The sequence below is a fragment of the Nanorana parkeri genome, unplaced genomic scaffold, assembly GCF_000935625.1.
Source record: "Nanorana parkeri isolate BGI_ZX_2015 unplaced genomic scaffold, ASM93562v1 scaffold514, whole genome shotgun sequence".
NCBI classification, from domain to species: domain Eukaryota; kingdom Metazoa; phylum Chordata; class Amphibia; order Anura; family Dicroglossidae; genus Nanorana; species Nanorana parkeri.
The window spans coordinates 648146-664161 of NW_017306782.1; the positions used below are offsets into that span (position 1 = coordinate 648146).

At 46.4% G+C, this 16016-nt stretch overlaps 1 protein-coding gene across 4 annotated transcripts in view; it reads right to left on the bottom strand.

Moving 5' to 3' along the window:
* The window catches only part of DCLK2 (doublecortin like kinase 2), a 98893-nt gene extending 86076 nt beyond the window's left edge, over positions 1 to 12817 (bottom strand). For all 4 annotated transcript variants that reach the window (XM_018561303.1, XM_018561305.1, XM_018561301.1 and 1 more), the window contains exon 1: positions 12111 to 12817. In XM_018561303.1, coding sequence (XP_018416805.1) covers positions 12111 to 12525 — 415 coding nt within the window. In that variant the 5' untranslated portion in view covers positions 12526 to 12817. The remainder of the gene's footprint in view (positions 1 to 12110) is intronic.
* Positions 12818 to 16016: the final 3199 nt, after the last annotated feature.

Consider the following 16016-nt stretch of genomic DNA (forward strand, 5'->3'; position numbering starts at 1 on the left):
GTACGACTCGTACGGAACAGTTGGTACGTCCCAAACCCCCCATCCAATGTGATGTTTTGGTACCTTCCTGCCCACATGCAGGAAGGGTTTTTTTTCCTCAGGGGCAGCCGCGGAGCTCTTACAGCTGGAGGCCGAGCGGCAGAGCCTGTGTGTAGTCAAGTCACTGGTAAGGTAAGTCAGCAATGATCTGGAGCTGGGGGGGAAGCCAGCGTCTGACCCCTATTCAGCCTTTGGCACCACCTGCTTGCTGCTACTGTGCTGATTATGCACCAGCAAGCAGCTGGTGCCCAAGGTTGAATAATAGGGGCTCGACGCTGAGGTGGGGAGCCTTTGTAGAGAACAGCACTTCAGCGTCGGGCACCTATTATTCATATGGGCCTGACGCCCCTATGAATAATAGGGGCACCTTGTTTGACCTGTTGGAACAGCACATCACCTCGCAGTCAGGTAACGTTGTGAGCTCTCAGCCCTGCCGCTGTCAAACTGAGACTCTCAGTTTGACAGTGACAGGGCTGAGCGCTCATAGGTTTCCTCGATCGTCTGTATGGTCCATCCACTCGGTCTTCTGGAGCTCTGGCTGGGAGTTTGGAGTTTATCTTCAGCAGCAGATGGAGACTATGTCGGCACGCTCCTGCCAGCTCCCGCCCCCGAGACACGGCCAGCACTGTACTGGTGAGTGGCGGCCTGGAGAGCCCTAAGGAGAGCGCTGTGGAGAGCGCTGGTTTAACCAGGGCCCTGTGGGGTCTTATTTGGGCTCTGTGGGGTCTAACAAGGCTGGTTAGACCCCACAGTGCCCTGGTGAGACCCCCCACAGGTCTGCTACCCTGGTGAGGCCCCCACAGAGCCCTGATTTAGCCAGGTCTCTGTGGGGTCTCACCAGGGCTCTGTGGGGTCTCACCAGTCCTGGTTAAACCCACAGAGCCCTGTTGGGACCCTACAAAGTCCTGATGAGACCCTATAGAGCTCTGAAGGGCTCTTTGGGATTTCACCAGGGTTCTTTGGGATCTCACCAGGGCCCTGTGGGGTCTAACCAAGCTGGTTAGACCCTACAGAGCCCTGGCGAGACCCTACAGAGCCATGGTGAGACCCTACAGAGCCCTGGCTTAACAAAGGCTCTGTGGGGTTTTACCAGGCTTTGTGTGGTCTAACCAGTCCCCACAGAGCCCTGGTGAGCCCTCACAGAGCCCTGGTTAAACCAGGGCTTTGTATGTTCTCACCAGGGCTCTGTGGGGTTTACCAGGACTGGTGAGACCCCACAGAGCCCTGGTGAGACCCCACAGAGCCCTAGTTTAACCAGGGCTCTGTGGGGTCTCACCAGGGCTCTGAGGGGTCTAACCAGGCTGGTGAGACCCCACATAGCCCTGGTGAGACCCTACAGAACCCTGGTGCTGGTGAGACCCTACAGAGCCCTGGTTTAACCAGGGCTTTGTGGGGTCTCACCAGGGCTCTGAGGGGTCTAACCAGGCTGGTGAGACCCCACATAGCCCTGGTGAGACCCTACAGAACCCTGGTGCTGGTGAGACCCTACAGAGCCCTGGTTTAACCAGGCCTCTGTGGGGTCTAACCAGGGCTCTGTAGGGTCTCACCAGCCCTAGTTAAACCCCACAGAGCCCTGTTGGGACCCTACAAAGCCCTGGTGAGACCCTATAGAGCCCTGGTTTAACCAGGGCTCTTTGGGATCTCACCAGTGCTCTTTGGGATCTCACCAGGGCTCTGTGGGATCCCACCAGGGCTCTGTGTGGTCTAACCAAGCTGGTTAGACCCTACAGAGCCCTGGTGAGACCCTACAGAGCCCTGGTTTAACCAGGGCTCTGTGGGGTTTTACCAGGCTTTGTGGTGTCTAACCAGTCCCCACAAAGTCCTGGTGAGCCCTCACAGAGCCATGGCTAAACCAGGGCTTTGTATGGTCTCACCAGGGCTCTGTGGGGTTTAACAGGACTGGTGAGAGCCCTGGTGAGACCCCACAGAGCCCTAGTTTAACCAGGGCTCTGTGGGGTCAAGCTTTTTGTAATGTACTGTATGTTGGAATGTCCGGAGTCTGACTAAATACCGTACCGACCACCAGAGATCCCCGCACTGACCACCTGAGAGTCATCCTGAGACCCTGGAGACATGATGCCAAAAGTGGCATTTACGGCCGATAAAAGAAAATGTTTGCCATGGGTCCGAACAGTATTAAAGACAGGCCTGAGTAAAGTACAAAACCTTGGTGCACAGACTGACCTGTCATTTTTCCACCCTCAAACCCAGACATGTTCCTGGCACCATGGAGCCTTCTTCCCCTTTAGTGTACAGTTCTGGGATTCTCTAACAATGGAAATGTCATGTTCATGTTACTTAAAGTATCATCATAACAGACTTTCATACCAGTATCATTGTTTTAATGGTTAGAGATCTCCAAGCCTATGCCTGCATTGAAGTAACGCATGTAGGGCAGTGGTGGTTAACTTAAAAAATTACAGAGGGCCACACAATAGTAGCTTTTTTTGTGCGCTGAAGTGCATTAAGTTGAGTTAGGCAGCACATTGAAAATGTATAGGCTGTAGCGGACCTCAAAGCCTGAAAATGTTGGTCCTGCTGCAATTTTTGCAATGTACTGCAATGCACACTGAAGAGAAACTTGGAGTCATCATTGCCGTCAGTGGCCACAATATAAACTTCCAGCACTGGTGTCAGTGGACGCAGCAATAAACCCCCAGCATTAATGTCAATGACCCCAAAAATATTTCATGAATTTCTTGTACGGCTGTTATTTGATCTCAACAGCTGCTTTGCACCTATGCAGAGTAACTGAAGTAGCTAATCTTCCCTGTTTCCAGTGGTAACATGTGAAAGTGATTGAAAATGACACTGTCCAACCTTCTAGATTAACTTATGGTCTTGCACTTGGCTATAATATAGGAAATCTAGCACTCATAAACTAAGGGGGTTATTCACAAAGCTAGCTTCGGCCACCTAAGCCCTTCTGGTCAGTAGAACCGAAGGGCTGCTGTACGGGCTATTCACTACAGCCCGTACAGCTCCCGAAGTTGGGCGAGTGGCATATGCTTCGACTCGACTGAGCCGAGGTGAAGGCCGAAGCGGGCCGAACTGCCGGCCAAAAGCCTGCTGCTGACAGCTGGGCGGAGCCAGCCGTCATCTCACCGCTGGCTCCGGCCATTTGCAATTACAGATCAGCGTGCACTGGTTACCAGGTAACCAAGGGACGCTGATCTGTCATTACGATGAGAGCTCAGCAGTGCCGGCTTTGATATCACCGCCGTTCGGCTCACTTCACTTCGGGCCGGTTATTCACACGGCTGCCTACGGCAGCTTTGTGAATAACTCTTTAAGAGTGTGATATAGGAACATTTTCATGTTGCCCACATCAATCAGCTTCTATCAAAAAAATTACAGAAGCAATTTGAATGGTTGCTATGTGCTACAAAAAGTTTTCCAGCACGCTTTTCAAACATTGGCTCTGAAGTACTCTACCAAAATTTACCCTGTTGCCATTTATTAATCTAAGTATGTTAAGACGCGTGCTAAAGTCTGTTGTGTAGATGCAGCCCATTCATTTGAATGGGCTGCCAAAGACAACAAAATGCACCACCAACATGCTGGCAACATGTTTTGGTGTACCACAAAAAATGAATGGCACTGCAGTGTGTAAACACTGCTAGGATTAGGGTGAGCCTCTACCCCTTGCAGGAGGTATAGGAGTGTGCTGGGTAGTCAGGCATTATAGCCTGGGAGTGAGCTGAGGTTAGTCAATTGTCAGCGGATTGAAAAGATCTATTAGGGCCTCAGCTGCAAGAATGTAATAAATCCTTTATGCAGCTTCTCTTTCAGGAGAAAGCCATGTGTTTCACCCTGAGTGGGGCACCACCAGGTTAGCTGGAAATTAAAAGTTAAGAAATCCCAGTTGATGGGCAAGGAAGTTGAACTTGGCCAGCCATGGAAGACGGAATGGCATTTTCCTATGGCATGTATTTATGCAGCTTTTCATACAGTAAAACAAAGTTAAAGACAGGGGTGGACTGAGTCTCTTTACTCCTGTGGAAGAGAGGGTAAGCCTATACTTGGGGAGCAGAAACTTTGTTGCTTATTCTGGTTGGGACACAGATGGTGGCCTAGTAATGCAGGGTCTTTCTACTTTGTGGTGTTAAGTAGGGTTCCCGTGTGTACCACGTGCCATTCAGCCTGGAATCTGGCAGACTAGGCCTGGGACCACAGACTACTGAGGAGCCCCTCATATGCATGTGACAGAACATTTCTCAGCATTGCCTGAAATAGAACTGGAGTGATGGAAATGGGATTCTAACAACCCGTCACTTTAATGACTAACTGTAGGCTCAACATGGGGACCAGCTTAACAACTCAGTGCAAGTGGGTGCTACAAGCGCACCAACACAACACAACAGTGTAAACTCTTTTTTGTTTTTTATTATTATTTCCTCCCTGCAAATGTGTGAAATCGTGGACATGTGACTAATTGGGTTTTTAGTGTGCTTTCAATGCATTACCATCGACTATATTGTAAAGTGTGTTTTTCAAGAGCTGCCGGAGAGATGCACCATGCAGGATATTTAACAAACACCATGTAATGTGCTGTAAAGCAGTGTCTTGATGTGAATGTGATCAGCGTAACAGAAGATAATGGGAGTCTATTTTCTCTGTGGTTTTGGGGCACCGTGAAAACGTGTTTTAGCACAGTGTTAATGTAAGCAGGGTTTGACAAATTGGCCTGGGAGCAGAATACAGCCAAACAGTATGTTGGCAGGAGGATTCTGGGTCCTTCAGAATCACAGGTCTGATAACTGATGTCACTTTGTTTCCCAGCTCTGCTGCTGCTTTATATTACATTAAGAATTATGATTAGCTCAATAATTGGGAGTGTGAGACTGTACCTCCACCAAAGGCACTGCAGATTATCATGCTTATTTGGAAACGTAACCCAAATGCTTGTTTGTATGTGCACCCCTTTCACTACGGGCAATCCAGAATAGAAAACAAATTAGGTTAAGAAGGGTGAACCAGTTGTCATCAGGCCTTGTTAAATTTAAATCAGGCAGACAGAACAAGTGCAAGCCTCCATTTAACAGTGTCACTAGACCTAAGGTCCTTGTACAGATACACATCTAGTGAAAGACATCTGTAAGCCTTTATTATGTTAGCACTCGTACTACATGAATATATTAACCATGTGCATGATTAAAGGCTAGCTCCATCCAAGGTTACAAATTAAAGAGCTTTCTGATTTCCTTAAAGCACAACTGCAAGCAACGAGTAAAATCAGTGAGCTGTGAGAATTGGTTAACTTTCTGAGCTTTATAAAAGCTAGACTGATCAGATATTTAATTATGCTTTTTGGGGAGTTCCCTCTTCCCATTCATTCTTCATAGGCACAAATATGCAATTTTATGTTTCTTCTAAGCAATGTTTATTTGGTGCCCAGACTGTGCATGCAGGTCATCTGCTGTCTGTTTGTAGTATGTGATGAGGCTGGGCTTGGTGCCAACCCAGTTTGTCTGAGTTCACTAAAACCCACTCAAAACTCTGGCCGCCACCCCCTCCTCCTGACCCAATCAGTTTTGGCAGTTCCCTGTCTCTTTGTGAAGTATTGCTATGGGGCAGGGAATGCGCCTTCCTGCAACTGATTGGGCCAGGAGGAGGGGGCTTGGGCGCACTCAGGCAAACTGGGTTCACACCAAACCCAGCCTCATCTCTATTTGTAAGCAACTTAAGGGACAGAGAGAGAGTCAGGCTGATGTAGACTTGTAGTAGGGATGATGCTGGAAGGATGGCGTACACTGGCCTGTATTTTCACAGGTTTAGATTCGTGGCCATTTAGAATAGGGGGAAAAAGAGGAACCCCTGTCTGTTTTGTATTGCTTTCTGGGTCTCCGTTAGGCCCCATTTAAACCTGAGCGTTTTGTAGCTTGAATGCCTAAGCGGCTAACACTTTTAGAAGATCTGCAATAGGAACCTCATTCCTATTCACATGGGGACTGCGTTCAGGGAATCATGTGGCAAGAATCCCAGGTGTCCCCATTCAGATACAGCCACTGTGCCTGCATCTATCCTGCGTCCAACCAGTTATCTATCCCGAACCGCAGGTCATTGTACCATGTACGAGTACATGCGGAATGCCGCTGACAGATGCAGCCACTATCATTCTGTCATTTACTTCAATGGGTACAGCGGCCGCATCTGAAAACCTGGGATTCCTGCCTGAAGAATCAGTAGTTTCTTGTGGCAGGAATCTCCAATGCAACATAAATCCCCCTGTGAATAGGCCTCAGAAGTAGCCAGCAGAACAAGAGGTGAGGGCAAGTCCTCCCGCAAGGGTAACAAGTTCTGGTGATACTTTGTAAGAGGGGAATTAACCTTACTTTGCTGATATTTCCTCTCCTTTCCCGTTTGCGTCTCCAGGGCAAGAAATGAAGGAAAATAAAATAGAACACAAAATGGCAAAAAAACTACTTGACAAGGTTTTTAACTGTTCCCTACTTTATTCACAACTAAACATGCACTTTAGAAGAGAAATAAAGCCAACACTTTTTTTTTCTTTAGTTCCCTTTTGGGTCACAGGAGAACATTCACTAATGTACTCCTGTGACCCATACTCGGCATATAGTCGGCTACTGCCTGCTAACTTCCATAGGCCAAAATCATCACTCCTTCACAACAACACTAGAGAGAACGGTGGGTGCACACCGGCTGAGTCCTTCTTATTTCAGCATCAGCAGTTACTCACAGAAAAAAATCTGGTTGCACACTGCAAGCTTCGCTGAAAAATGTATTATAGCACACAGGTACACATCTTTCTGCCATACATCCTATTCACTCTAACATGTTTCACCCAACAATGGGCTTAGTTATACAGAATGACTATGACTAAGCCGATTGTTGGGTGAATCACGCCAAGTGAGGAGGATCCACGGTGGAATGATGTGTACCTGTGTGCTACAATACATTTTTCAGTGATCCTGACGATATTGTTGGGATCCACCCTGGCTGCCTGATTGACAGCTGGCTCTGCCTCTCTAGAGCCAGAGCCACTTGTGCCCGCTCCCTCCCCTGTCTGTCCCTCCAAAGAGCGCTGGAGAAACAGAGAGGAAGGGGGGATTCCTGCATATGACAGTTGCTCTCTGCAGGAGGGAGAAGACTGTGAACTGGGCGATCAGCAGTTACATGTTCACTCAGCTCTCAATCTATGGAGCTGGGGTGTGACAGCTGCAGTGTCTCATACTGGCTCTAAGTATTGGAAAGAGTATACTTTACTCTTCCAATACTTCTCCTTTAATAAAGAAAAGCAACCTAAAACCACTGCATCTTATTGGCCATGATTCAGTTCTCTAAGTAATGTAAAAAACAGCACATAGGAAGGGGATGGTGTTGATTACCAATGGGCTATGTAGGGTTTGCAAAAAAAGAATTTAGCATTTTTTGGACCTGGAGTACTTTCTACTAATAACTCATCTGGAACTCAAACATTACCAAACTCATACACATTGAAGCTGTTGTTACACACAGTTTTCAAATCAACAGTCCCCCAAATTGTATGCAAAATAAGCAAATGTAGGCAATATCTGCATAATTGCTTATGGGGCAGTCTATGCAGAATTAACTTTCTTCATCTCTGCTTTATGAGCAGAACTGAATGAAATATCCAATGTACTGTATTACCTGTGATGCAGATGACATCTCCCAATATGAAAATGTGCACGTCATACACAGAAAATCATTAAAGTTGAACTCTGGGAAAGACGAAATATTGTTTTACTATAAGAGTCATGTGTATTCTTACTTGAATCTTGGTGTTCTTTGTGTATATCTTTTAGATCTGTGCAGTGATCCTATGTAAAACCTTGTCTCCGTGCAGGAGCATCCTGTAATAAAGACCAGTCACTGCTGCACTCTGTGCAGGGTAACTGGTCCTGTATCCACCCCTCCTATAGTTTTCTGCAGGCAGCCTGTAGTGGGTGGAGTCTGCTGGGTCTCTCCCACAGCTTTGCTCTCTGCACAACCCATGTACAGCGCAGTGATGATGACACTGCTACTTTTACAGGTAATATTTGGGTTTGGAAAGGCATTCAGTGCACACAAAGTAGATGTATATCCTTTGCAGTTATTGATGCTATTTCTATAACATTTTTGTGCCCGGAGTTCAGCTTTAATATTGTGTGACAATTTCTTCCACTGTATGACCACCCAAACTTGTATTGCTTTGGCTTATACGTTTAGTGCCAGCATAAGACTTTATTTTAAACCAAGTAAACAAGATCATTCTACTGCATTTTGATACGTTTCAAGGATAAATGCAAAACATCCTTCCTCATTCTTTAGCTTCCTATTCCTATCATATCTAGTCCTTAGAAATGATTATAAACATGGTTAAGGGCCCATTCACAGCACAGCACTGCACTAATACTATGAGCTGCAGGTGCTACGCTGCAACGCACAGCTGCCAGGAGGTGCAATGAGGTACCATTCAAATCCATGGCAATGGATAGCATAGTAATGCATACTTTGTGCATTGTACAAGAGCATGCCCTAAATGCACAATAACTTGCGATTATCGCAATCCTCCAGTGTAAATGGGCCCTAAAAGGTAACTGTATTACCAACACAATAGAGACCCTGAGAGAGATAAACAGCTTGTTTTGCATGCACTTACGCTGGCTTCCCACTATTGCATTGCAGTAATGTGCTTGTTACATTGCGGTGCCCTTCATTTTCAATGGCACTCCAATGCACCCCCCACACACCTACGTTACAGCACAACGCACACTACTGTTAATGTGCATTGTGGTGTGCTGTGTCAGAAAAGAAGATGCAGGGATAATTTTTTGTCTGCTTTGGTGCTATGGTAGCCCATTGAAATGAATGTGCTACCTTAATGCAATGCATGTTATCGTGCAACATAATGATAAAATAAGAAAGCAAAACCAGAGCAGAGACAGGTGTAAAGTGGCCCTTATAGTAGACATAGCATCAAGTATATTTTTTCACATCGGAGCAGATCCCAGGGCAAGCAATCAGCTTCTTGCTTCAGTTTGGTCAGTTAAGATCTGAAAATTAAAGAGAAGCTGATTGGTTACCATGCACAGCTGCTCCAGATTTTGTCTGCTCCCGTTTTGATAAATCCTCCTCTGTTTCCCAGACGCTTTTTCCTGTGTTTAGTTGTTGGTGGGCATAGTCACGTTTATAAGTGTTTATATGCGTTTACACGCGTTTAGCTGCGTTAATCCGGCTACCCAAGACACAGAAATGTCTACTTTGGGTAAACGCTTCCAGACTGAATGCACCTAGATGCAACTGGATGTATAGGTGTGCATTCAGTCATAGAAAAGCATTACATGAGTCCAGGTGCATTTAGAACTAAATTCAAAACGCACCTGAACTAAAAAAATGTCTGCATAAGGCCTAAAGAAGAACTCTGGGGAAAAAATGTTTTAACCCTTGCAATAGGGCTACTCCTGCACGGCAAGGGTTAAGTGCTCGTTTTCGTCTAGGTGTGACAATCAAAACGGTATTCTCACCCGATCCTCTGAGCCAGCTGGCTGTTAGACAGGTCCTTCCAGCTTTTTTTCCCACCGCTCCAGGGGTCCAACATCCTGTGAGTCATCACGTCCAATACAGCGTATTAGACATAAGGGCACTGAGAGACATACCTGGAGCGTAGGAGGGGACAGGCTGGAGGGAACGCTCTAACAGCCAGCACTGAGGACCAGGTGAGTGATGGACGTGATGACTCACAGGACCTTAGACTGCTGGAGTGGAAGGGGGGAGAGTGGAAGGGCTTGTCCAACAGCTCTGAGGATTGGGTGAGTATAACTTTTTTTATTTTCACACCTATATGAAAACAAGCACTAAAAGGAGAACTATGAGGTGAGTGCTTTTCACTCACCTCATAGTTCTAGCCGACCTGTGACAATGAGACTGTCACAGGTCGGCTCAGTAGATCGGGAGGTGAGCGAACACATACCGGGTTCGCTCACCTCTCGATCCTGTCACGGCTCTCTGCCGTGACAGGGGGAGGGGCTGAATTCCTCCCTCCCCGCTCCGATCTGCCAGCGCTGACTGGCGGAACGGACGGGGAGGGGGGAATAGGCAGAGCCAGCTGTCACTCACGCAGCTGGGCGGATCCCGTCGTCTACGTCGGGATCCGCTCCGGCTGCGGCGTCTCAGTATACCGCGAGCTGTAGCTCGCGGTATACTGAGCTTAGGGTAACGGGAGGACGCTAGTTTGTGTCCTCCCGTTACCCCAAGGAGAACTATGGGGGAAAACACTGACCCCATAGTTCTCCTTTAACTCTTGCATTGCAGGGGTAGCTCCACTGCAAGGTTAAGAAAATGTTTCCCAGAGTTCTTCTTTAACCTGGCACAGTAAGCACGAAAATCTGACACATGCTTTACTTCTTCCCCACATTACAAAACATAGCAACAAAGAAAAACTGACTGAGAATGTATTCCTTCCTTGTGCTATTGAAAAGAAAAATCAGTTTTAAGTTATACCTTAACCATTCTCTTTATACAGAAGCAGCTCTAGTCATCCTTTCCAAAGCTTTGGAGGTGTATAAAGAAGTGCAGGTTCTTAGTAAATACCTCCAACTGTATAGATGGGCTATGGCATTTGTCCAGTCAGGTTCCGCATTCACATAATTCCTATTGATAGTGCCCTGAATGCTTTAGATGGCAGTGGAATTTGGTTCACCGACAGCTGCATTAAACACTATGTTACTTATGAAAAGACGATGTTGGGGTTGTTATTAAACATCAGAAAGCATTCACATTGTAAAAAGGAAGATCTGGTAAATATAAAAAGGTATAATATGACATGATCTAGAAAAAAGCAAGTAAAACAAAAAAACGTATGTGACAGTCAGCTATACTGAGATCATGTTTACACATCGTGGGATTCCTCTAGTAAATAATAAAGAATAGAAATACATCATGCGATATCAGTGTTGCAGAGAGATGAAGAAACAGACAGATGACTGGGGGGCCACCTGCTGATTACGGATTACAGAAGCCCAAAGCCTACTTAGCCTTCGAAGAAGGAAAGCCTGAAGAAGCCAGGCCAAACCAGACACACAAATACCATATTTCTGGCTTCTGTCTGTCAAAATAACAAGAACCACGAACAGAGAGAAATGCGGCAAATGTACAGTATCCAATTAGTACTTAATACCCATGAATGGATTTGTTTAATCTGCACTATCCACTGGAGATTTATCTAATTGCCTGTGATGTCAGCGAATCCCTGTTGGCGCATAAACAAGTATATTGCTATGGCTTTCCTGTTATTGATTTAAACGTCACATGGCCAGTTTGGGGAAGCCTATATAGTCATACAGGAATGCAGAAGGAAGCTTCTTATTTGAACTGAACAGCTGTGGTTGATCTGTCAGGACCAGCTTCCAGTTAACCCCAAAACACCATCACGGAACCCTCAGCAATGTGCATGGCCAACCCCTTCCACACTGCATGAGTACTACTTCCCAGGCCTGTCACTCACGTCTGCCAGGAGCATGTCCCTGAATACTAATGCTTCAAATTAAAATCAAGAGCCATCTTGAGCCGGTACCACCTCCATCTACGTGAATGGCAGGGTATGCCTGAGTTGCAGTGCTGCATGGACAGTGAATCAGCAAGCTAGGCACATTATCGGTGGGCATATACAATTAACCACCATTCACCTTTCAGCGTGAGCGTTTTCAGGCGATTTTGAAGCTTTTATTCAGGCTTGAGCATTTTTGTTTCAGCCAATTGAAAGCTAGTTTACTAGGAGGCGTGAAATAGCAAGTGTGCGTTTTTCAGGCACTCTCATTGAAGTCTATGGGGACAAAAATTAGTGATTCTGCCCGAAAAGGACACAGCACTCAGGTGTGAACAGGCACCATTGAAAATAATGGGAATCTTCATGTTAAGCGTTGTTGCGCTTCAGGAAACGCGTGACTCAGGGGTCAAGGGGGGGCTTGCCATCATGCAAACATGCCACCCAAGTGTTAATGGGGGCTTGCCATCATGCCACCCAGGTGTTAATGGGGGCTTGCCATCATGCAAACATGCAATGGTTTCAGTAGGGGATCACCCTGGCCTCTGGGTGACCTGATAATTACCTTCTTGCAGTTCATCCAGGCTGGTGATCTTCCTATTGCCATCCAGTGTGTAGATGCATCGCACCCCTTGGGGGAGGCTGACATTGTCAGCGAGGGATCGGGTGAGCTCCATGAGCAGGGCATCGAAAGATCTGAATCGCTCGGTGGAAACGGCATAGGGTAGCCCCTTGAAGTAGCGGTCCCCATTGCGGTAGAAGCGCACCTTCTTGGCCTTCCTCTCGGAGCTGAGTGCCTGCAGGGTACGTGTGCGGTAGAAGCTACAGTGGGCGCTATGCGCAGGGCTGGGGATCAAGCCATTGCCCCTGGCTCCAGACACCGAGCTGCCGCTTTGACTTCCACCGCCTCTCCTGGATTGCCTTTGCTTAGTCTTCCTCTCGTCGAAATGCTCCAGCTCGATGCTCCTTGCGCTGGCCATTGCGATTTCTAGCTGGACACCTCTTTGATGGGAATAAAGCGAATCAGCATCCACCGCAAGTCAGCATCCACCGCAAGCGCTTTGCCCACAATGGTTCAGCTTAGGAGGTGCTGCATGATGCTTCCAGAAATACAAGGTGCATGGGAGCTCCAGATGATGGAGGACATAAGGGGGAGATCTGCAGATGACAATGTCACTCCCACATGAGTCTATTGGAAACCTATAGTGTATTTTACCAAGGGAGGAGGAAAGGTCCAGCGCATATGCAGTAGCGCCTGAAAACAATAATGCTGCTGAATGTAGAGAGAGAGGCAGCTGAAGCCTCACAGTGAATGGAGCAGCACAGGCATTGTCTCCATGACCGATCCGTCTGTATTCCTAGATCAGCTGTTCCCAGTGCACCCCCATAACCTTCTGATTCAATAAGGTGAACGTTTGCAGGGTGCTTCCATCCAGCACTGAAGGTGCACACACCCAGTCAGCTGCCTGGATCCCTACTAGAAGCGTGGAGGGTAGGGGGGGGGTTCTATGGCGGAAGGCAATCCCTGCATCCCTCTAGCTGTGCATGCTCCTCCCTACTCCTCCAAATACATTGTATCAGCCCAGGATCCATCACAGCAAATGTTCAGTCACCTTACAAACTTAAATGTAACCCCAATCACTAAGATTTTATGTCACCTTATCATTTCTAAAACTGTTTTCTATCTTAAAGTGACAGTACGCCTTAAAAATGTATTGAAGTACCTTAACTATTAACAAAAAATGTATCTGATTTGTGTATCACTCAGCTGTAGATCCTCAAATCATCTCTGAATTGGTGATGACACTGTCCTTCCTTCCGGAGGGTGGCTACTATTGTTCCCCGTGGTTCCTGTGCATTTGTAAAGTAGTCACTGCTCCCGTAATGGACTACAATCTCACGTTTAATTTACTAATTTGTATTGAGATTGCAGCCTATCACAGGAATGAGCTTGGATCTGTGGCTACTTTACAACACACACAGGGACCATGGGGAACAAAAGTAGCCACCCTCCAGAAGGAAGGACAGTGTCAGCACCAATTCAGAGATGATTTGAGGATCTACAGCTGAGTGATACACAAATAAGATACACTTATGTAACAAGTCAAGGTACTTGAATGCATTTTTAAGGTTTAACTCCTGAGTTTAGTGTCACTTTAATTTGTGTCCTCGATATCTGCCTGGAGTTTAGCTTTACCCGTACAGCATTAGGGCTGATTAATCAAAACTGGAGCAAAGTAAATTAGGACAAAAGTCGAACTTCAGCTATCAATCAGGTCCCATCTTCCATTCTCTGGGTAAATAAAACAAGGAATCTGATTTGTTGCTGTGAACAATCCTAGCTGAATTAAATTTTTTGGCATTGTTTTTTCCCCCTCTTTTTTCACCTGTTTTTTATCCATTGTTGAATCTCAGTGCTGCAGGTCTTTTCTACCCTCTTTCATGCTCTTCTTTTCCATGCTTTCCAGTGGTGGGTGCACCTTCTCTAGAGTGAATAATTGTAATCACTTAATTGCCCTTCTCTCTTCTCTGAGCTCTTTTTAATTCAAGGAAATGTGGATTGATGTCCAAAACTGCATGCGCAAGGAGAAGCCGAACCAATTTTTATAAGGGGGTAGAATTATGGATTTCTCTCGTGAACATATACCCTATTTAATACAAGAGAGTGTTCTGCTAGTTTTGTCAGCAGCAGATTCACATTGCATGCTGTTGCTAAGACTATGATCTACAATGACCCCCAAATCCTTTTCCATCCCACATCCACTTACAAGAGCCCCTCCCAAAGACTATGTTGCATGTATAATTTTTAGCACCCAAGTGCATAACTGTGAAAATGAGGGGGGCAGTGTGTTAAGCATCACTTCCCCATTCTCCCCACACCGTTTCGGGTTTCACAGTACTCACTATATGATCACAACAATGTTTTGCATTGGCCAAGACAAAGCACCGGATTCTTAGCAGAAGGGGTTCTTCTTTGTGACACCAGAATTCAGAATTTTATAATGTCCTATGAAGTTGTATGGCTAGATGCAGTGGCATGTTGCACAACTCTTAATTACATTGGTGGTAAGTTTTCAGAGCAGAGAATGTCATAGATCTAAATTAAATTTAAACCTTGCAGTGGGGCTACCCCTGAGCTGCAAGGGTTAACTGCTCGTCTTCGTCTAGGTGCTAAAATAAAAAGGTTATGCTCACCTGAACCTCAGAGATGGCCGGCCGAGACAGTTATAGTATGTCTCTCGGCATCCTCACGTCCTATACACTGTATTGAGTATGATGACTCGAGGATCCTTAGACCTCTGCAATGGAGGGGGAGAGAGACTGGAAGGGACTTTTCTAAAGCTAGCCATACACCTTACAATTTTCTGTGGTCAGATGGAAAAGGTGGAACAGATTCCTCCATCTACACTTGTGGATGGAGTAATCTCCACCTGGCCCAAGCTTCATTATCTTGTTAGTCTGCTCTGCTGGCTCCCAAAATACCTGAACAGTCTGATTGGATGTAGGCATTGTTCAGGTGTTTTGAGAACCAGCGGGGCCGACTAGCAAGATACTGAGGCTTGGCCCAGTGGGAGATTCCTCCATCCACACAGTTTAGCGTAGATGGAGGAATCTGTTGCACTTTTACCATCTGACCAAGGAAAATCTGCAGATAATTGTAAGGTGTGTGGCCAGCTTAAAGGTGCCCATACACTGCTCGATTCTCATACGAGAATCGCGGGAAATCCCGCGATCGTACGAGAATCGAGCAGTGTGAACGAAGACGTGCAACCGTTTCTACTGTACGGTCGCACGTCTTTTGTCTAAGGAGCATGTTAGAAAACCAGCCGAGAATCGTACGATTTTCATCTGGTTTGAACGGTGCTCGGGAGACAAATGCCGAACAGGCCGGTGTGCGCACGCGCACACTGTCCGTTCAGCATTGCGGTCATCGGAAGCCTGCCCCTCGGGGGCGGGCTTGCGATGATCGAGAGTACAATCTGCCTGTCCAAGATGGGCAGATCATACGTTTTTTTAATCACTTTACAACCATCGCAAGACTAAGGTCTTGCGATGGTTGTACAGTGTATGGCCACCTTAAGAGCAAGCTGGCTCCAAGGATCAGGTGAGCATAACTTTTATATTTTAACACCTAGACGAAAACGAGCAGTTAACCCTTGCAGTGCGGAGGTAGCACCACTGCGAGAGTTAATAAAAGTTTTGCTGGGAGTTCTTCTTTAAAAATAAGCAGTCAAGAGTCGACATTTGAGTAGGGAAAAAAGAAAAAATGTAATCAAAGGACACACAAATGGCATGACAACTGTATTTCACAATACTGCGATATTATAAATCAGCCAAATACAGTGGTCAGTGTTGTACATATACCATACCGTGCTCTATCTTCACTTCCCCACAGAAAACAAACTCACTGATCAAGACGGAACAACAGATCATCAAAGGTCCAATGAATGGCACCTAATGCAATGCGTTC